The 22,374-nt window shown below is 41.0% G+C and overlaps 1 protein-coding gene across 3 annotated transcripts in view; it reads right to left on the minus strand.

The window, feature by feature from the left end:
* Window positions 1-429: 429 nt before the first annotated feature.
* Window positions 430-22,374, minus strand: part of sgsm2 (small G protein signaling modulator 2) — a 47,662-nt gene continuing 25,717 nt past the window's right edge. Inside the window, exons 3-24 of one of the 3 annotated variants that reach the window (XM_026923875.3) lie at window positions 21,475-21,643; window positions 17,835-17,999; window positions 17,654-17,721; window positions 17,343-17,491; window positions 16,602-16,736; window positions 14,627-14,751; window positions 14,450-14,517; window positions 13,172-13,335; window positions 12,698-12,827; window positions 11,313-11,447; window positions 6,863-7,022; window positions 6,696-6,760; window positions 6,468-6,613; window positions 6,232-6,360; window positions 5,939-6,121; window positions 4,952-5,329; window positions 4,480-4,604; window positions 4,266-4,348; window positions 3,759-3,868; window positions 3,564-3,660; window positions 3,303-3,470; window positions 430-2,434 (exon numbers count right to left, since the gene is read on the minus strand). In XM_026923875.3, coding sequence (XP_026779676.3) covers window positions 2,346-2,434; window positions 3,303-3,470; window positions 3,564-3,660; window positions 3,759-3,868; window positions 4,266-4,348; window positions 4,480-4,604; window positions 4,952-5,329; window positions 5,939-6,121; window positions 6,232-6,360; window positions 6,468-6,613; window positions 6,696-6,760; window positions 6,863-7,022; window positions 11,313-11,447; window positions 12,698-12,827; window positions 13,172-13,335; window positions 14,450-14,517; window positions 14,627-14,751; window positions 16,602-16,736; window positions 17,343-17,491; window positions 17,654-17,721; window positions 17,835-17,999; window positions 21,475-21,643 — 3,041 coding nt within the window. In that variant the 3' untranslated portion in view covers window positions 430-2,345. Of the gene's footprint in view, window positions 2,435-3,302; window positions 3,471-3,563; window positions 3,661-3,758; window positions 3,869-4,265; window positions 4,349-4,479; window positions 4,605-4,951; window positions 5,330-5,938; window positions 6,122-6,231; window positions 6,361-6,467; window positions 6,614-6,695; window positions 6,761-6,862; window positions 7,023-11,312; window positions 11,448-12,697; window positions 12,828-13,171; window positions 13,336-14,449; window positions 14,518-14,626; window positions 14,752-16,601; window positions 16,737-17,342; window positions 17,492-17,653; window positions 17,722-17,834; window positions 18,003-21,474; window positions 21,644-22,374 lie in introns of all 3 variants that reach the window. The other 2 variants (XM_026923874.3, XM_026923876.3) reach the window with 2 other exon arrangements.

Raw genomic sequence — 22,374 nt, forward strand, 5'->3', positions numbered from 1 at the left:
CATACATGGATTAGATCCAATGGAAATAATATATTTTGGATATTTTTTGCAACAACTGTCCAACTTGCATATGATTTAATCTCTGTAAGGAAACATGGGTACATTTTCAGAATCTCCAAGTTACCCATTAATGCATCTCTGATTGTGACTCTATTTATTTGACTGGGGCACCCACTAGTGGTGACTTTAGGAAACAGGGTTTGGTTTGTCTTCTGAAAAACTTCGGAAGCAAGTCTCCTCTTGCTACTGCTGTTAATATACAAACATTCCCCCTTGTTTCTGGATTTTCTGCTTCACTGTTGAAAAAGCAATTGTACTTTGACAAATGAAACTTGACTGTGTCAAAATATGTTAGGAACAACTTTTTTTTAGTAATACATTCAAGGTAAAATTATACATCCATTAAAATACATACTTCAGCATTCAGAGTTTGGCATCCAAAACAAAATATATAATTTTCAAATCCATAGAATCCAGGGCACAACATGAATAAAGACCGTAACAGTCAACATGTAACAAAGGCTTCCCACATTCAAACTGTACAGTTCTCCAGTTATACAGGGTTCACTGAAGCACACCTCTACAACCAAAAGTAAAAAATAGTGTTTAAAATACAGTTGCTTTTATGGGCCTCAGAGAACTCCAGGGCTTTCTCTCTCCTTTTATTTACACTACAGTAGCAGGACATGGGGAAAATGTTAATAAATTAAGTGTTTCACAGTAAAAATTAAGATGATGATTTATTTTCATTCAACAGTCTTTGAGTTATGCATGGAGGTTGCACAACTGTATGACACTAAAGATGATGTTCTGGAGGCTTTGGTACACAAGCTCCTTTTGGAAGTAATCTTTCATAGGATGCATCATGTCCCTCACACACACACACACACACACACTCACAAAATGAAGACAACTGATCAGCAGGGTCTGAGGCACGGAAACTATAGCGGGTCACTAAGGAACTGCTACCTGATAACAGATACAGAAGCTTTGTAGGAGTACAAAGAATCTGAGGGGATTTGATTTGGAGGTGTTTGGAGGAATTAGGCAGCAGTAGCTCAGGATAGGGGAAGACATTAAGGGGCAATGCTGGACATGTTTAGGTTCTGAGCACCAAGAGTGCTGTGCGTACTGAGAAGGAGCTTTGGCTGAAACATAAGAGTGACGTTCTTCTGCAGGACCGTCTTCTGCAGAGATGTTCTACTAAATTCAGGAATGTCTATACTGATCAGAAGGCCAAGATCATACTTAAGACTCACTCAGTAAAGCTGCAATGAGTGAACAATTACATACTCGTTAGTGTGTAAAGAAGCCATGCACCATTCTTGATGTGGCACACACTGAGACATATCACATCGCCCATTTTTACATGGCTTTGCAGCCATCATGTGGAAGCAGCTTGCCTTTGTGTCTCCACGTCAATCTCATTTCAGAGCAGACTCTCAACCAGAGCAGAGAGGATTCTGGGAATTACACCTCCACCCCTTTTCCCTCTTTTGGATTGAGGAAGGGAGGGATGTGCAAAAGTGCAAAAGTAGCCACTTTTTTTTTATCAACCATCAGAAAAGTTTCCGAAGATCTAGGAGAGAAAAAAGGCCAGCAAAGTCAAAGACATATACAAGGTAGACAAATACTATGACAAGGTCATATAATTGGCACAGTCCTTTTGGTCACAAATCGATGCTTTAATGACTTCTTCGTGGCTTGGTTCTTTAGTGGGTTTGACATTAGGCAGCTTCTGCTTTTTCTTCAGTACTGTAATGTCAGGCTTTGTGGATTCAGAAAAATGTGCTCAACTGTAATGTTCAGTGCCATATCTAATAAAGGCAGACAAAGAGAAGAAGGGATCCTCCTGAGAGTCACTGATAAGTACGGAATACTTTCTGTACATTTGGCAGAGAGGAAAAACAGTCATTGGTAAAACAAAACTACATTGTGGCAATCTTGAGGCTGAAGTCATTTTTTAGAAAGTGGATGCTGAAAGGACCCAGTGGATGCAGCGTATACTGGAGGCATGTACGGGCAAAAAAAAAAAAAAAAAAAAAAACAAGAAAAGAAAAGAAAAGAAAAACCAGTCACAGTGTGTTCAAATCCCACATGCATGCAGACAACTCCAACAGCCAACACAATGGCGTTCCGTTACAGGCAAAGGATACAGAAAAAGGACGATTTCAGGCCATTTAGTCTAATTGCAGGTCCCAAGCAGTCTCATCGCTTTACCCCGGGGGAGTCACTGAGAGCCAGTGTGCTTTCCTTCCCCCTCTATCTCTCAGTAGAGGGATTGCCAACTGGACCATAAGGGGAAGGAGTAATGAGAAATAGAGTGATGAAGCAGGAAGTGAGCTTCACTTGTTCTCTATGAGCGTTTGCACCTTGTGTACCAGCTCTCGGGCTATCCTCAGGATGTGCTGGACATCATGCCGCTCAGCCATTTCTGTTAGACAGAATAAAAGGCATATAGTTACTACAGACCTTATTCATTAAAGTTGTGTATGGTGAACTCTGATTGTGAAATGAGCATACACTAATTCCAGTAAAAGTTTCCTAATTCATCAATTCATGTTTGGTATATATTTAATTTTGTGCCATTTTTGAGGATATCAATGAGAACATCTTTATTTTCAGCTAATGTTTTTTTTTACCCCTCTTGACTGAATTGTTTTCTTGGATCTTGGATGACCTTAGCTTGCTGAGTGCTTTCCTTTTATTGACTCACTATCACAGCACCCACGTAAATGGTGGGAATGTTTTGTGTAAATTAAATGTCGTCAAATACATTTAATTGATGGGTAAATTGATGTGTGCTGTAAATAAGGGCCTGGTGGACAGGAGCTTGTTTACATATAGCTGAAGCTGATTCATCATTTGCACTTGAATCACTGCTTATTTTGATGTTGTTTCATGAGTCAGATGAAAATTTGTTTGTACATCATTCCTGACACTCAAAAATGTGCTTGTTTCTACACAACTTTGATGAATATGGGCCTGTATGTTAGTACAAACCACTACTTTTTCACATGCCTATTCATTCTCAATTCTGATTGCCCACTAGATTGCACATCTTATTGTTAGTAGTCATATGTCATTGTGGTAACCACTAAGTGTAGTCTGTCACTTCAGGTTATAAAAAATCAAAAAAGAAAAGAAAAAACACATATAAGAACATAAGAGACAGAAATATTTCCAATCACATTTAAAACGGTCCAGTAAAATAAATGCATCATCTGGTCCCTTAAGGAATTTGGCCCTGAGAATATGGCCCTAAGTGCTTTAGTTGAGTAGAATGAAACAAATTTCCTCACCATTGAAGAACTTGATAATGTCTGTAAAGTCCATGTTGTTGTCGCGAATGATTTCCCGGTACACCTCCACCAGAGCCAGCGCAATGAACAGTACAAAATGCCGGGAGGAGATACGGGGTGCCACCCAGATCACCTCCCACACAGCAAATACATCCTCATAGAGCAGCTCTAACACACACATATGCAAACAGGCAGAAATGAGCAGAGGCTTTCACCATTTCAGAATAATAATAAACATTTGCATTGGAAATGTCATCATACCTCTCTTGAAGTCCAACAGGAACCAGCGGTAGCAAAAGTAGAAGTGAGTGTAATCGCCATTCTGGTGCATCAGCTCAAACAACTCGGAGTCAAGGATCTGTAAAAGCAGCAAAATTGACAGCTCATTAATAATCATGTCTTACACTGTATGAATCTCTATCCAGATGGCCTCTGTGAGGGGAAAGGAAATATCACCTGTATCAAGGACCTCATATTGGCAAAATGAGTGTCCATGGCTCCTCCATTGGGGAAATTCTGACTCATCCTCTTCATTAACTGTGTGAAACAGCTGTAGGCAAGGCACTCTGAGAGAAAGAGAGAGAGAGAGAGAGAGAGAAAGCATGAGAGAATGAGAGAGCACAACTCATGGACACAGCTGTTCCTAAATTTAGTCTCCATCATAATGATGGACACTAAATGATTCTTTATGCTATATATTTAATGCATTTAACCCTGTGGCTTTAACATGGATTTGGACAGATAAGAACAGGCTTAATTCAACAATTTTAAGGCTGTTAATCAAGCAGCATCAGGAAAATTATTTTAAAACTCTACAAAGATAATAAATAGCAAATAGAGGAGTTCTTTGATATGTGTTTAATATCCAGGAAAATACACTAAGGGGGTTAAGAAATATGCACAAGCTTTTCCCCTCTATTAAACCAACAGCCAGCAAACACAAAGTTTAAGGAATGAACTCACCATCATCCAAAATGACCATCAGAGGAGCCAGGAGGTCACACATGCCCTGCACATAGCCCACCTCTAGATGCTCCCACACGTAACTGAGAGCACAGGAGAGGAGAAAACCAATCAGACTGAGTAGAATGGAGAGTTCAGAGTTCAGCAGATATACACTTCAAATAGGTTGCATATTGTATAACAGGAGTAGGCGAAAAGCACAGATCTGGCTCACCTGCACATTATGTTTCGCAGTTTCTCCAGGTTGCTCGTGGTGAAGTAGTAGTAGTTGCGGTCGCAGCGTGCAACATCTTTGTCTATCCTGTGCAGGTTCAGAGCCACAGTGTCCAACAGCTCAATCTGTGAGAAATTATAAAACCCCGACTTTACCAGACTCTATTGTTTCCCATATAATAATAATAATAATAATAATAATAACAATAATAATGCAGCTCAGAAGACAACATACTCAATAAATCCATTCAATATTTTTATAACACAAATAAAAATATTTAGTATATAACATATTCAGTATGAAGTGCAAAGTAAATAAGCTAAAAATAATTAAAATTAATTTTTAAAAAATGAGAAAATAATTACACAAAAACAAAATACTAAAATTAAAAACTAAACAGTGTCTAGTTTAAATGACTGAATGTATATTTTACTGGTCATAGTCTGGACCTAATAAGGGGGGCTGAGTTTACCGTATACGAGGAGAATGACGGTGGAACATCCTCACTGTTAGTGTCCAGCTTATCCAGCTGACTGCACAGCCTGTCCTCACTCAGTGAGTCTTGCCCACTCGGCTCTCCCAGTCCACCCCTAGGTGTGGCCTCATCTCCTGGTTCCTCCTCCATACTCTGTCCATCATCAATGCTAGACAGAATCTGGGAGTGTGCTGACGCTACTGAGTAGTTCCTAGAAGAAGGGAGGCCTGAGTCTGGAGAGTCAAACTCAACTAGTGACCTCTCATCGGGAGCCAGAGCGACCGGATTAACCACAGCGGTCATGGTGGGGGTGTTATCACTCTCACACGGAGTGTCCTGACCAACCCCATCAGGTTCATCCACTGACATGAACACCTGAAAGAAGGAGGGAGAGAGAGAGAAAATATCAAAGTAGAAATTAATATATATTAAGGATTACAGTTATATACAGTTATTATATATATACAGTTATCCAAATTAAGTTGGTTCTATTAACCCCTAATATGAACAGACTAATATCCTAACTAAACCACCGCTGTCCTGCCCAGGCAGTTACTAAGGATGCTGTAAATGCATCAGGCAGCACTGCAAGTTCATGTTAATGAACATGGTCTGTGTTTGTCCTTCATGCCTCGTATGTGAGCGCTCGTCCACACCCATGTGAATGTAAAAACCCCTACTCACTCTACTTTTGCTTACTGTGTTATATGGGATCACAGTCCCAGTCATTTCTGGCAAGCTTTCTTAAAAAATAGTGTACCTCCTATTTGTATCTGCTTAGATCACGTTACCTGTTCATTCTTTATAATGTATTCATACTTGCTTACACCTCGAGTATATACAGAGTTCCTTTATCCAAATCTGTTAACCTTTTTTCCGTTTACTTTTTTCACTGTACTTAACTTTAAAAACACACCACAACTGTCAAAGGTGAATAGATAGCTCCTCAGCTGAAGCACTACTTTACAGAAGGGAGAAGCTTACCTCATTGCTGAGAGTCGAGTCTCTGTGTATGAGTTTCATGACGTGACTGTCAATGCTGCTACCCGATGAGAGTTTGGCAAAGATGGCTGACTGCATCTCCTTCTCCCGTTGCTTCACGATCACCTCACAGGCCTTCCACTCTCTCATCACTTGTTTGTATCGTGCTGCGATCTTCTCGTCAATCTGCAGACAGCAACACAGTCAGACCTGCTCCCAAAGCAGCTTAGAGAAACAGCTCACTAGTTTTTCTTCATCAACTTTTTTTTACCCAAAAATTGAGGGATTTGTTTTACCTGGGCCATGTCTTTTTTCCCCATGCCGAACTTATAATGGCCCAACAAAAATGGCCACACCTCTTTCCTGATCTCATGCTGCACGCCGCCATAATAAACCAACCGCAACAGCTCCAGCTCCTTGTAGTTCTGAGAAACAATTGAAATATGATGGTAAAAGGAGGAGAGATGACAACTTAACACTCCAGGCAAAAACCATGATGCTCACTAATGGGCCTTACTTAGCCCACACCAACCTTGCAGTCTTTTTGGTATTTGCTCCAGACGTCTTTGCTGAGGCCTCCAGATGCTTCACAAGGTTTGTCTGGTGGGACGATATTGTGGTTGACCAGTGCTGACAGATGTGTTCTCACCGTGGACAGATGCCGACAGTAGGCCAGCCCTAAAGTAATCATATTTTTTTTAGCATGCTGAATTGGATGAATTGGAACATAGTGCTTTTATATATAATGCTGCAGACTTACAGCCATAGAAGGCTCTAGAGACAATCTGCCTCTTCATGTTATGACACAGCATCTTGAGGGGGATTCTGGACGCAGAACGGAAACACCAGCAGAGATCAGCATCCGGTGGAAATGAGGAGTTAGCCATGAAAAGGCTGTATGTTAAAAATAAACTGATGCATTCTCACCGGTCATGCATGCAGGTGCACGCTCCAGGAAGCTCTACGGACAAGCTACCGCCCCCAACAGAGCAGGACAAGCATGACGACGCATGACTGGCATTCTCGACTTGCTGCCATGACGACGGACTGCCCCCGAAACCCTGCATCTCCATCATGTCCCCATGGTCTAAGAAGAGAGAGGGAGGGGAGACAGTGAGAGAAAAAGAGAGAGAAAGATGAATGAGCTATGTGAATCCTACCCTAGTAACCTTCATTACAAGATTGCTCCTCCACAATTCCTTTGTGTTTCTTAATGCATCATCAGTTTAAGCCTGTCTGCTTTTTTTTTTTTTTTTTGATCTGGCAAGAACTGCTGATTGCATTGCTTAAACTGAGCATGTTTTTAATCTTTGACTAGATTAATTTAGAAAAAAAGAATTATGGTGGCAGCAATGTTGCACTACAACAACAGGTTCCCATTTGCCCTTACAAGATATCAATTTTATTGATCTTCATGTTCTGTTACAAATAACAATATTTTTTATATAATTATAACAGGCCTGTCAGCTCAACCATCACATAAATTAGGGTAGAGATTCATCTATTATATGATCAGATTTGGTTTCAGATCCCTGAGATCCTAAAATACAGACACAGGGAGGTAAAAGGATTCCTGAGGTAGCATGCATCTGTGAAGGAACAGAAACCAAAAGATAAAAGGCATGAACGATGCAAGGGGGGTGGCCATGCCAGAAGACCTGCCAATCACAGCGTGCCACTGCACGGACAGAGCCAGGCATTCAGATAGCTACGAGAGGAAGAGAGGGGACATACAGCCACTGCTCCCACCATGCTGGATGCATCAAACCAAATAACAGAGTAGAGAGGAGGACAAAAAAAAAGGACAACTAAAGAGAGAAAAAATTCATGTCATTAAATGTAAATGTACTTGAGCCAACTGAACCAAAACAGTTCAACAGTACACACTGAGCAAATGCTCTTCACCTTAATTCTTCAGGCCCGAGCTGGTGACCTGATAACACTATAAGCTTCCTGTTGGGCCGTGACCAAAAAAAAAAAAAAAAAAAAAAAAAAAAAAAAAACAACAACAGAAGGACAGAATGTCTGAATTTCACTGCTGGTGGGTCTCTTGTGTGGGATACGAGACTTTAAAGTGTGCCAACGTTATGGTCAAATAGGTGATGTGTTCACGGAACGATTCACATATCTACCACGCCAGAACCCCACAGGACCAGACTGTTGTAATGAAAGGTGACCGCAGTTAGTGAAGAATTATAGTGAACAGCATTGCAGAAAACTGGCTGAAAACAAGAGGGAGGGAAATAAACATTAACTCAATGATATCAAACTGAACAAAACAGAAAAGTCATAAGGGGTAAGACATAGATTGGTCAAAGCAGCAGAGGTGCACATTCTGGTTAAATAATAATGAAACAAAAGATACTGGTAGGTGCAGTTTTCCCATGCAGAGTCATCAAACATGTTGCAGTGAAATCAAATGAAAAAGTGGAACCCAAAAATCAGGTGATTCATCAAGTCAAGTCAACCAAAAGGAGTGCCAAAGGAAAACAGAGCAAATAATTGGAAGCATTGCTGCCTGCCCAACAGTGCAGAGAAAAGGGAATGAGAGAGGCAGACCTGCCCTAATTGGGATGAAAATTATTCTGGCCTGCTCTTCCTACTGAACTCGCATCCATTCCCAAATAAATAGTCTGCAACCACCCGGAGACCATTTACATGTGTGTGTATTTGTATGGAAACGCAGTGCTACCGTGGAAAAAAAAATCCCCATCAGCATGGCATTATCTCGTTACTACAAGGAAACATCTCGTTATTACAAGAACACGTCATTACTATGAGAAAAGCATCTCGTTATTATGAGATAAATACAGCATATACAAAAAACATAACTGAACTTGTTTTTACACTATAGCCTACATGGTTACAAATTCATAGGTTGAATTGATTTTGACAAATGGTGCAGTTGACAGAATTAGTCAAATTTTACTTCATGCTTAGCTTAAACCACACTGAGATTATCATTACTATATGCACTTTACAAAGAACTCGCAAATCTACAGTTTATACAGATGCAAAATTTGGTCAGACCATTTAGACATTGTTTTATTTCTAGCTGATCAACAAGCTTCATGGTCACAAATTACAGCCTGGGTATGTTGTTACGCGAAACGCAGACAGGCTTTTATTAAAAACTTTGGATCCGTGTGGAATTGAGCTGAGACGCAGCAATTGCCTGCAACACAGGCTGTACATTGTTACAGTCAGGTCCTGAAATATTTGGACATTGACAAAGTTATTATTTTAGCTGTCTAGCACAGTATATTGGAGTTTACATTAAATAATGAACACGAGCTCAAAGTGCAGACTTTCAGCTTTATTTGGAAGATATTCACATAAGGTGAACGGTCTTCAGTTCCTGCTTGTTCTTGGGGCGTTTTGCCTTCAGTTTAGTCTTCAGCAAGTGAAATGCATGCTCAATTGGATTCAGGTCAGGTGATTAAGTTTGCCATTGCAGAAAATTCCCCTTCTTTGCCTTAAAAGGTTTTGGGTTGTTTTCGAGGTATGATTCAGGTCATTGTCCATCTGCACTGTGAAGCACCGTCCAATGGGTTTTGAAGCATTTAGCTGAATATAAGCAGATAACATAGCCCTGTACACTTCACAATTCATCCTCCTGCGTTTGTCAGCAGTCCCATCGTCAGTAAATACAAGGGAACCAGTGCTTACCAATGGTTTACATCTTGTGGTAAACCCTTTTGTATTTACTCTGGTGAAGTCTATCGTGATTGTTGACTTTGACACAATACGCCTACCTCCTAGAGGGTGTTCTTAATCTGTCCAACTGTTGTGAAGGAGTTTTTCTTCACCAAGGATAGAATTTTCTATCATCCAACACAGTTGTTTTCCATGGTCTTCCGGGCCTTTTGGTGTTCCTGAGCTCACCCTCAAATTAAAGCTGAAAATCTGCACTTTAAGCGCACATTCATTATTTAATTTCAACTCCAATATACTGTGGTAGACAGCTAAAATAACAATAACTTTGTCAAAGTCCAAATATTTATGGATCTGACTGTATATGGCACCAGCAATCATAATCAGCATCGACCAGTAAATACTAGAATTTGAGAATCTTTTGTAATGTGGGTATACTAATGACTATACCTTCTACACTGCTCAGTGACATTAAAATCTCGTCATTTAAACCAAGCACGACGTAAAATTGGACTAATTCTTTCAACTTCCCAGTTTGTCAAAACCAGTCAACAAGATGCTTTTCTTGATGTAACATGATGTTTTCTTGTAGTATTGAGATGCTTTTCTCTTAATAATGATATGCTGATGGGGATTTTATTTCTTGCAAGGCAGCATAGTGCTTCCGTATACTTGTGTGTGGGTGTGATGCAAAAAGCAGAGATGGAGTGTAGTAGGGCTGCACAATGTACCATTTGTTACTTGGTATCACAGTATTGGCCTGGCAGCCTGCGTTATGTAAATGCGCAGCTTTACAAAACAATATTTTTTAAGTTCCACATTTTTTAACCACCATTTCAAATGTCAAATAAATGGTCTTTTATCCTGCATATCACAGGTTCACCAGTTTAGTTGAAATATATTGTAAAGCACATCATGATCAATATAATACATAATATAATATAATCGCTAATATGCTGATTTTGTCTATATTGTGCAGCTCTACAGTGTAGTAGTGTGTCCCCGTGGCCATGTGATGACAGTTCTAATGCCAGCGAGACAGTTTAGTGCAGATAACCCCCAGCAACAGAGGAGTGCAAGGGAAAAAGTGACGACAGCGAGGGGGGTGGGGGTATCGGAGGGGGGAAAACGTGGCACTGATTTCTCTCTCCCTCCCACACGCTCACACACTCATGCAATCATACACTCACACACACTCACACACACACACACACACACACTGCCCAGGCTCACCACCAAGACTTATCAAGGCTGATAAGAATAAGAACATTCATTCTGTTGGTTTTACCACATGACAAAATGGCAAATGCGGTTAATATATGACAATGTGTGAATCATTCAAAAAAAGGGATGATGACTACATTAAGCCGTGTGCAGAAAGCAACTGCATCTGCGACATCGTCTCTCTCTGCTCTGTTGTGGACAGCTTTGGAACCCAGGCCTCGTCATTTGACCTAGCTTTTGTTCTCCGTGTTGGTGTTGCCATGGTTACCATGCACACAGGCTTGGCCAATCACACACATGTCAACGTGATGAAGTTGTAGAGACTAGTGCAAATCCAACTGGCCTGACTGACACGTTAACACCTGCACTGTTGGACTAGGACTTTGAGGGGGGATCAGGCAAGCATCCAGAAGCAAGGTAAGAAGGCATGCCAAAAGCAAGTGATGGAGAGAGTAGGAGAGAGAGTGAGTGGGGTGGGGGTGGCACTCGTGATAAAAACCTTTCATGACATTAGGGTCTGTGAGGTTCCGCGAGCAGATCATTGAGATCATTGCGTGAAGTCTATCTTCCTCCTCCTCATCGTCGTCCAGAGAGGGCGCACGACTGCCCGTGGTGTGGTGGTAGTTTATAGTGACTGCTCGGGCAATAAGAAAACACAGTTTAGCACCCTCCACACACGAAACCACACCACACGTGCTCACACACAGAAACCACATACACACATACACACACATACACACACACACACACACACACACACCAGTTTTACTCATCACTTACCCTCATGTCCACGTTGAGTATCAAGTCATCAGCTCTACTAATCAAATCTAACCCTGTGTCTGAAATGGTGCCCTCACACTCCCTTTAAACATCAAAGTGCATTATGGGTGTTCAGTACCTTCTGGGCTATATCATTTGGATAACTTGGTGATAACAATGGATAATCATTGCAGGATTTCATGTGTACACTGGATATTGTGCACTATACTTTTGGACATGACTACTCATGTCAAGTCTAGGTCAGGTCCTAAAAAAGGGTGGTGTTAACACTGCTGATGATTCAATGTAGTAGTATTAGCTAATCAGGGGAACTCACTGAATCTGTAGTTGACTGGAGTAGTGTGGTTTGTATATGCTTAATTAATTTAAGCAAATTACATACCCTATTTTATATATCAGTGCATGCAAAATCGAATACAAACCTTCGAGTCTAATCAAAGTCTGAGGGCCTGATGTACGCAAGAGCACACAACTTGATTGTGACCACAATATGCACTCACAACACTTAACACTTCATTTATTAATGCTGCAGCTCATCATTCTAACTGCACCTGAGATAGCCTACTAAATGCAAAGCACATAATAATGTATAAAAGCCACTGTGAAACAGTGGAATTAGGCAATCAGAGAGCTGTGAAAAAGCTCAGGAATAACAAGGAAATGAAATTTCAGTGACAAATTTGTCAATAAATGAAGTTCTTATTCAATGAAGACACTCATAGCAAGTAGACTGTGTGGAGGACTAAAAGCTGAGTACATCTGACCCTCAGTCTCATCAATCCAGACTAAGTTAAGTCTTATGTTATAGTTACTAATTCAAAATCAAGTTACGTCATAAAAGTCCAGGACTTTAGTGCTACATTACTAAACACACACATACACCTTAGCATGATTATTTCTGACACCTGATGGGAATATCTGAACTCAGATTTGTTTCAGCAGCCTCCACAGCAGCTGTCATATCCAGGAAATAAGAACATAAAAAAATCAACACTAGGGCCCCAAAATCTGTGGCAGTGGCTTTCCAGGCATGGATGGATGGATGGGTGGATGAACAGATAAATGGCTGAGAGGAGAAAGAAAGCAATATCAGAGCTAACTCACTGGAGTCGTGACGGTGTCCTGGGTAAACGATGCGGAACACGTAGTCTGCAGCAACCGGCTCATCATCACTGTCCTGATCTAGCAACCGAGCTGTGCTGTTTCTTTTACGCAGCTTGGGGAAGACTTTACCCTACCAGATACATAGCCAAGCACACACATTAAACTTAAAGAAGCATTCTTCTTGCAGTGCTTAAAACTTAATTCATTCAAGACGCTATACAAAACAACAGGGCACATCTGAAAGTGTTAGAGCATAGCAGAACAAAAGGAACTGATGGTGGGTGGCTAACGCAAATAAGAGCTTTATCTACTCCAATAGGGCTTGATGTGCCAAGTTGCATAGAGAGGCCCTAAACATTTTTAGACTTTTTTTGCCATTTGATTTTAGGTGCAAAATTTGAACGCTATCACGTGCACCACTAGGTAAACTAAACTCTAAACTAAACTGAGGCAGAATGTAATGAAGACAATCACCTTGCCCTTCTGGGACCAGAGTGGGGGCTCTAGTTGCCCCCGGGGTAGCAGGCCAGTCTCCAGGCAAGACAAGAAGGCCAGCAGGTGACCTCCAGGAGGAAAGTGAAGAGGAGGCCGCTGAATCCCATCCTGACTCACCAACACCAGAGTCCCACCACAATCGGCTGAGAGAAGACACCATGTGTCATATAAATGCATAGAAGCTTTACTGATATAAGGGAACAGCAGTTTACAGCAGTTACAGCACAGTGCGTAAATAAAGACTAGTCCACACAAAAGAAAGTATACACAAGTAGAAAGTACAACAAACACAAAAATGAAACAGAAATATACTGTATAATTAATTATCAGGGATTTCAACACTCTCTTAGGAAAATGACAACTAAATGGCAACTTTCTTTGCTGTTCTCTTCTGTAAATCCCTCAAAAGAGACCCATACAACAAAACGTTTCCCTTTCAAAGTTCTTACACCACCAACCATCACAAACCAGAGAGCTCGCTCTGTGAGCAAGGGCATTGTCATGCTGGAACAGGTCTGGGCCTCTTAGTTCCAGTAAAGGCGAAAACTTAATGCTACAGCACACAAAGACATTCTCGACAATTGTGTACTTTAAACTTTGTGGCAACATTTTGGGGCCACATGTGTGTGATGGTCAGGTGTCAACAAACCTTTGGCCATACAGCTTATCTCAGTGTTGTGTGAGGAAAAAGTGAAACTATTACTAATATACTGCCAAGTGAGTGGGTTTTTATGTGATGTTTACATGAACTGAGTATTTAATTGGATTATTAAAATGATTAAACTTCATTTGTGGAGTGATAACATGATTCCTAATATAAAGATACTGTAACTAACATAATTCTAATATTTATAGGCTGTTTAACTCAGACAATTTTTCCCAAGACTGCTTCAGGGGAAATCACAGTGTAGTAATTAACACTTTTCCTAACACAAGAGAAAACCCTGTGTTTGGCAACAATGGCCATCTCCTCCTACAGCTCAGGTTTGTTAAAAGAAATGCATCTAGAATTATCAGAAATGTTCATCTCTAATGCTCTGTGGTAGCCATGTGAAGCACAAAGCAAATTTTTAAAAGGAATGTGCTTCCTAGTACATTAAGCCATTACCGTTACAAGTTTTCAGACAATTACAATATGTGATTTACATGATATTACATTACATAATGGATAAGCATCCTGCTTTGATGCACAGTTAAGCCAAAGTTAAGCTTGACTGAGTGATGCCAGTATTAAAGAATGAAAAGAGAGAGACTTACGCCGTTGATGACAGTGGATGCAGACAATCTGTCTTAAGGGTACAGTCAATGCATAGTCCCAATAAATACTGTGAGCAGAGGATCAGTATGTGTGTCAGAGTCGATTTATGTGGCTGCACTGTTATACTGCTAAATCAATGTGAGTGTGGAAGCTGGTGTGTGTGCGTGCTGAGCTACCTCTTCTCCAGGTCGCAGTCTCCCAGAGTGCCATTGATTAACTGGTTGGGCGTCCATTTCAGTGTGAGCGTGTCAGCAGTCTGATGTAAAGACAGGTAACCTCTCAACACCTCCATGTCCTTCTTCTAAACTCAAAAAAACCAGACGTGCGTTACTTTGAGTTCTCAGATATCAGATGGTCCATTTGGATCGGCTAAAGCAATATAAAACTCTTTATCATGCATGAATGGGGAAATCTTCGAATAAAATAGAGTTATACAAATAGAGAAAGAATATGTAGAGAGTGAGTCAAAGATGAATGAATGAAATGAATTCTGCTTTTCCTTAGTAAACAAATGACAGCATGGTAGAATCAAAATACAACTACAACAGCAACTATTATGTTTCATGGAAGAAAAAAAAATTCCCATTCTCTAAAGGCCTGGGTCATTTACATTATTGATTTCCATAAGACCTGGCCAGGTCCAGCATGCCTTATTTCCTGTTCAAATCAGTCAATTTCGCTGACTTTGCTGTTATTACCTGACCTTACAGTTATAATTGCTATATTGCAACCTAATCATAAGCCTGGTTACTGAGAACCTCTAAGCCCCCATTTCCCAGACTCAGTACTGCTTTGCAGAGTTCTGGACAGCAGGATAGATCATGAGTCTTACTGATCTGTGATCAGTTCTTTTACTACACATCTCCACCACGGAATACAAAAAGCAGTTTTTACTCTCATGCTTACAGGAGCAGATGATCAGATATCAAAATTGCGGGATAGAGAAACTGTTGGATGCAGTGGGGTTATTACGCAGCGCTGCACTTTGGGTTTACAGGATTCATTCATTCAGGCTTGCAAATTTATTAATATTCTGAGAAATAGAAACACCTAGGTTTGTTAGAAAGTATTGCAGGCAGGTACAAACAAAAATACTTCTAGTTATATCCATTGCTTTTTTGTTGCATCCACACTACAATCAAGGTAGATTGAAATTAATGGTAGAGTTCGTCACTTCTACGTTATTCTAGACCTATAGTGAATTTAGTTATGACTTCAGCCACAACAGAATTTAGCTATGACTCCAGCCTGAACAGAAATGCTCAACTTTAAATAAAAGGTAATATACAAGATGTGGTCAGTTAATGTGTGTGTGTGTGTGTGTGTGTGTGTGTGTGTGTGTGTGTGTGTGTGGTGCCCTGAGACGGACTAACGTCCCATCCAGGGTGTATTCCCCAGTGTTCCCTGGGTAGGTTCTGGATTCACAGACCCATGATGTGGATAAAGCAGTTACTGAAGATAAAGAATGAATGTTATTTCATTCTTTTCTCAAATGTTCTTAAATTTTAATATATTCATAAAATACATCCTGTATTATTTTGGTTTCTAAAGAAAACTATAGACTATAGTAAATGTATTTTATGTATATCTAGCCTCCATCGTGTCATCATAAAATTACGCCCTGCTCCTTATTCTTGTTTGATAATAAATTTCCCCATACACCTCTCCAACAAATTAGGCTCATTGTGTACGTTAGTCCTAAGATCTTTACACAGTGCAAATATATCTATATATCTTTATATAGTGCAAATCCTGATCTACCAACATTAAAATGGAAAAGCTGCTTTCTCAAGAAAGTTATGTCTCTCACTGGCGCTCTGCATCAGCACTGATACAGCCCTTTTGTTTCTCTTCATTTCATTTCATTTCATTTCATTCATAACATGATTTGATAGATCGTATTACTTCAGCATACCTGTAGGCTTACAACAATTCAGTGCTTTTATCCTGGAAGGAAACTCCAGTCATTGACTGAACGCATGCACTCTTGCCATCTGAATGAGTGCAGACTGAACCTGAGTGATAAGCAGTGCGATTAAAAAGGCCCTCCTGCAGTGTTTCTCCACCTGGATTAACTACTCTGAAGTACTGAATGACATGATTAATCTTTCCTTTGTTCAAACACAAATGTCAGTGTGTGGAGTTCCTCACCGGCTGAACGAGCACATTGTTCTTTCCATAAAGCAGATGTACACGTGAGTTCTGATGAAGAGACTCCACATATTCCCTCGCAGAGGCTGCAAACTTATCCTCAGACATGCTCCCGCTGGACTGTCGCTTACGGATCTGAGACCAGGCAACGACAGAGGATTATAATATGCAATGGAATACAAAAATCATGCATAAATTGTAAAAGCATTCCAGCCCCTGAGAGGGATTGTGAAACACACGTACATTCAATGTATCAAGAAAAATTACTGATTCAATAGATCAAGTCTCTTTTCACTCATCCCTATTTCCAAGTTCTCAGCTAATATGTGCTTTTAAACAGTATGTCACAGGGCAGGAGAGCTAATAAGTGCTTAAAGTTTCAGGGTTCCCTCCAAAGCGACAGCTCCTTAAATGCCTGAGTGCTAGTGCAAGAACTGAGATTCCTGAATTGACAGTCCACACAATTGACAAGCAAGTAGAGATGCCTTTTTATCATAATTAATTAGATACTGTTATTTTCCTCCAGGTTACACAGCCTGGAGCAGCCACATAATCCAGAGTTTATGACAGAAGAACTTCACTGAATATTAGTGACCCTACTGATGGTTCTATTATCTAGTATCTATTTTAGCATCTTGTTTGTAGCATATGATAAATACTTCAGTCAGTATCAAATAGATATTACTTTTGCTATGTTATGACTATTTGCTCATCCACACCCCTCATGCTGCTCTCTCTCACCCCGAGAGCAGGTCTGCGGCTGGGCGATGCTTCCTGGCCTCGATGGGCTCCATGGATCCTGTGCCTCTGGACCAGTTCATTGGCTGAAGGATCTGTCCAGAAGTGATCTGATGTCTTCAGCTTGGTGTACTCCAGAGCACAAGGCCCAACTACGGTCAAGATAAATCAAGGTGGAGAAATAGGAGTCAATTTTGTAAAAACACAAAACAAAAAAGTGACTATATACACCAATCTAAATACAACAATAAAATGAATTCAGTAGGTTTACTTTGTCAAACACAGTGTGGTATCGAGAATTTAAACAGGCTCACCCAGAAGCGCTGCCAAGATAGGGCCGAATACAGAGTCATGCATCAGGGCTTCTTTCTCATAATACTTACTGCAAACACACAGACAGGACAAGCTGATTCCTTCGACTACTTTATTCAAAACAATTAAAAATGAGTTTATTCAAATGCACTAAGGAGTATGCACAAGTAAGCTCCATCGTACCTTGAGTTATCCACAATATATTGCACTATTTTGTCCAGGACCTTATCAAAAAGGGCAGTGCGGACCCAGATGTGCTTGATGGCCTGAGCTGAGAGAGGCTGAGGAACTCGGCCTGCAGAGGAACCCTGCCTGCGGAGAGGCTCCTGTCCACTTGTGCTCTGGGTCCTTCTGAGAGCAAGATATGGGCAGAAAACAGAATTCCTAGTTAATCAATATGCCATAATATACAGCCAGTAACAATGAAGCAAATAATAATACACTGTTTAAAGACTTTGGTCGCATAACATAGTCCCTTATTTTTTGGTTTACTTCAGCCTGTCGTCTGTATTGTAAGCACTATAGAGAAAGAGAGAGAGATAGAGAGAGAGAGAGAGAGAGATATAGATATAGATAGATACAAGTTCACCTTAACTAATCAGATTTTCTGCGTGTGTGCATACGCACAAACTTCTAGAAGTAAAGCCACACAGGACCCAGAATGACATTATCTCCAGTATCACAGAGCCTGAAGGTGGATTATTTATCTTGAGATGCAATCTTCTGTACTTTTCACACAGTCTATCCACAGGGGAGCAACAGTGTTCAGCTTGTCTACTGCAGACAAGAAGGGCTAGCAGCAGTCACGACACGCTTATTCACAGCCACTTATACCTGCAAAGCCATTCACCCAGTGGTGATAAAATACATATAAATGGAATGTGTCATCTTGTGAGGATCATCTCAGAGTGCTGCTTTCTTAGATAAAAGAGGGAGTAACATCAGGACTTGGACAGCTAGATACCACACTTCCAAACGATTTACTGTAAATCTGCCTGTACCTCTAACTCTTACACTTAAACTACCAATTTCAAGCAAACCGCAATCATATAAATGATGCTTCAGAAAGGATATCACAGTGCTGAGTCTGATTTCCAAGTCTACAAGAACTTTTGGAATGAAGACATCAGGACATGGAAACAGCGTGACCTTTACTGACACGCTGAAAACCAAGAATGTCTTGATGGCACTGTTAGAGTAATCTTGGTAGAAGTCGACAGGACTAAAGCAGGTTTCCAGCCACTACACCAAGCAGGAAATTATGAAGAGAGACATCCAGTGGGCATTTTGGGTACCAACATGATTAAGCTCAACAGTGACCTGAGCCAATAACTCATTGATCTGTCCAGCTAAGGCAAGCCCAAAGATGAACGATCCTACTTCTTGCACCACTGCCTCTCCCTCATCCCCTACAAACCATCATTACAATCGATCCCATTGTGCCCTGCCAGTCAAGCTGGGTGCAGGGCATTTTAAACAAATAAATCCCAGTGCCTGAGATGGCTGCTCAAGATATGCATATACTATTGTGATTTACAGTCAGATTCTGCACTGAGAGCAATAACGCCTTACCTGACTTGAAGAACTGGTGCCATTTCAGAGGACGATTAATATGCATGGTATGAAAACCTTGGCAGCAACAGGCCACCATGATTAATGAACAGAATAAAGACTGATCTCAAATGTGGTCCTTCAACACGTATGTCGATATGTTGATGACCCCAACAAAGTGCAGATATATAAAATCAAGCGTTTGGGATTAGTCCATCATATGCAAATGATAAAATCAGGTTCATATCAAAATGCAGACTCATTACAAATTTGAAATTAGGTAATCAGATGTATTAAGCTTAATCAGGTTTTTATTCCAAACAAGTTGCCACCTTAGTGCTGCTCAATGACAAGTTAAATCAATGAAAAGGACACTACAGGACACATTTGAATATTGTTCTCTTCAGCAATGTTTGTGCATGTTGCACTCTGTTTTCAACAAACCCATCTGCTGTGAGTGATCCTAGCTGACATCATAAGCTATACTGTTGAGTACAGTTCAGGTCAGATCAGGTCCTCCTACAGGATAAGAGGGCTAAAATACATTTACAACCAGCAACTGAATTACATACAAGTCAATTTTTTATGATGGTTCATAGTACAGATCGATTAGCACCCTACATCACCTTTAACTTGTCATCTTTGTGATAGGAGAAGCCCTTGCTAGGGCAAGCGGTACACATTCCCACTGTTGCTTATAAGCCAAAGGTCCACCTCTCTTTTATCTCTCAGCAAAATCCAGCTAACATAATTTAAACCTAGAATGGATCAACCAAATTAGATCTGGTCTGCGCTGCGAGATGGGGCTCCACCGAGTGGCTCCTATCGGTTGAAGCAGCCTAATTAGATTTCACAGCTCAGAGTGCCACTGTAAGAGAAAGATGACAAGTGAATTCAGAAAACAATGACGCTCAAGCATGCCACGAGTGCAATAACCATCTTGCCATCACAAATCTGTTTGAGTCCATGGTGTACTTAGTAATAACCTTTCATTCTGCTATCAACCAGAGCCTTAATCATTGTCTCACAGATATCCTATAATGAGCAAGTTTGTCCTTTGTTCTTGCAATCATGATGCTGTAATGTTGCCATGGCAATTAGAGTAACTGAGCAAATGGGGTCTCAGTGGAGTGGAAAGGAGTAAGAGATGCACTACATTAAGGCTGTGCGTCGAAGCATTGCTGATTGCAAGCTGCAACTCTGTGTTTTGCACGGTTATAGATACACACAGGAGACAAAGGCTGTGTGTGCCACTCCTTTACAGTCACCTAGAGATTTCTCCCCTTTATGCAGAAGCCCTCTGTGCTACACATGCCATGTTGGTCTGCTAATGGAGAATTAATGGGCAAATATGAAGCCAAGTAAAGCATTGTTTCATCCACACAAACCATCTCTCACTTACAGCAGAAAGCTGCAAAGGCTGTTTAGGGACCCACCAGACAGCTCTGTGGTTTTTCCAATTTCTTGCACAGCGTTTCAGCTGGGGGCACAGTGGCTTAGTGGTTAGCATGTTTGCCTTGAACCTCTGGGATTGAGGGTTCGAATCCTGTCTCTGCTCCCAATGCTTTGGGGGTTTCCTTGCAGTGTAGTCTGATTGGTGGTTCTAAATTGGCCATAGTGTGAATGGATGTGTGTGCAATTGTGCTCTGTAATGGGTTGCCATCCTGAGTCCCTGGGATAGGCTCCAGGTTACCCTGTGACCTTGTGTAGGATAAGTGGTACAGAGAATGGATGGATAAACATTGATTGTTATCTGGGTGTAACAATTATGGCTAAATGGAAGGCGGACAAATACTCTTATCATGCACCGGAGATTGATCCCACAGAAGTACTTAGGCTGCATTTGACTAAAGGTTACTAAAGTTACAGCGTAAGTTGTAATTTCCGACCTTCTAGGAAAAAACAACCCCGAGATCAGCAAGTGACATCAAATCAACTGGCTGTTCACAGCATGAACTGTAAACAAAGTAGCACCTCTTACCTTTATTTGAGTTATGCTCTATATACTAGCATTTGCTTTAGCTCAATCATACACACCTATTAGCTTGTTAAATCTATAACAATGACTATATACACCACTCATCACAGTTAGCTGTTGCTAGCCTGTTACTAACGTAGACGAACAAGGTGCTGTCCATGTTTTATTTTTCCCACTTTGTAGCTTCAACACACAGAGGTTGAAAATGACGTAATTCTGAGTTCCAACTTCCCACTTCCACAGTAATGCAGCTTTAAAGTACCTTGAAGAGGGTTCGAATGTGAAAACTCAGACCTGGTGATGTCAGCCTGCTGCTGCAGCTGCTCCTGGACCTTGCGGCACACCTCTTCAGCAGTGGTGTACACCTTTCCAATCTTGGTGAAGAGGGCAGCAATCTTGTCACTGCGGAGGAAGCCTGCAGCTCTGCGCTTCAGCATGTGGCCCAGGCAAGCCTCAATAGCACCTGAGAGTGGAAGAGAAGACAGGATGGATTGGGACAGAGGTAGGGAAGGGACGCAGAGAGAGGAGTACACATTAAACAGAGCAGTGATCACACGTGCAACAATCTACAATTCACCCACCCCAGGTAATCCCAAGGAGCTCTGCTTTCAACGAACATGACTAGAAATGTATTTTTGCGAAAGCTTTGTTTTCTTCAAGACGGTGTGGGGCCAGATGGCTTTTCAGACAGCTGCCCCAGACAGAAAGAAATGATGCGGGATGCAAAACACAATTACCATTGGCAACACGATTTACAGGCTGATACTAAAGATGTGGTAAATATTTTAGTAGGGGAAACAGGAAAAAGAACATGTTAGTGCTACAGCTTCTGCTTGGCCCTGCAGGGTCCCTACTGAAATGGGTAAACAAACCCAGCTCAGCCTCAAACAGTCCCCAATAACCTAATGAAAGATTTTAATTCCACTGTGTCAATCCAGAGTAGCCACACTTTTTAATAGGACAACAAGTAATCTTGTTAGATTCCCGTTAAATAGCAGTGACAGTAGAATAAATGATGGTTAATGCGTCTCAAAGGCCACTCATGAAATTTGCATCTGTCGTGACAGTGGGATTAAGTCAGGTTGCTGTCTTCCAACATGATGGATGCTGTTGATATCTTGGAGCAATCTAGGCGCTGGCCGACTGCATAATCAGTTTTATGATGCTAATAGCTCTTTTATTGCTGGCCATGCA

Source organism: Pangasianodon hypophthalmus, chromosome 14 (genome assembly GCF_027358585.1).
Source record: "Pangasianodon hypophthalmus isolate fPanHyp1 chromosome 14, fPanHyp1.pri, whole genome shotgun sequence".
Taxonomy (NCBI): Eukaryota; Metazoa; Chordata; class Actinopteri; order Siluriformes; family Pangasiidae; genus Pangasianodon; species Pangasianodon hypophthalmus.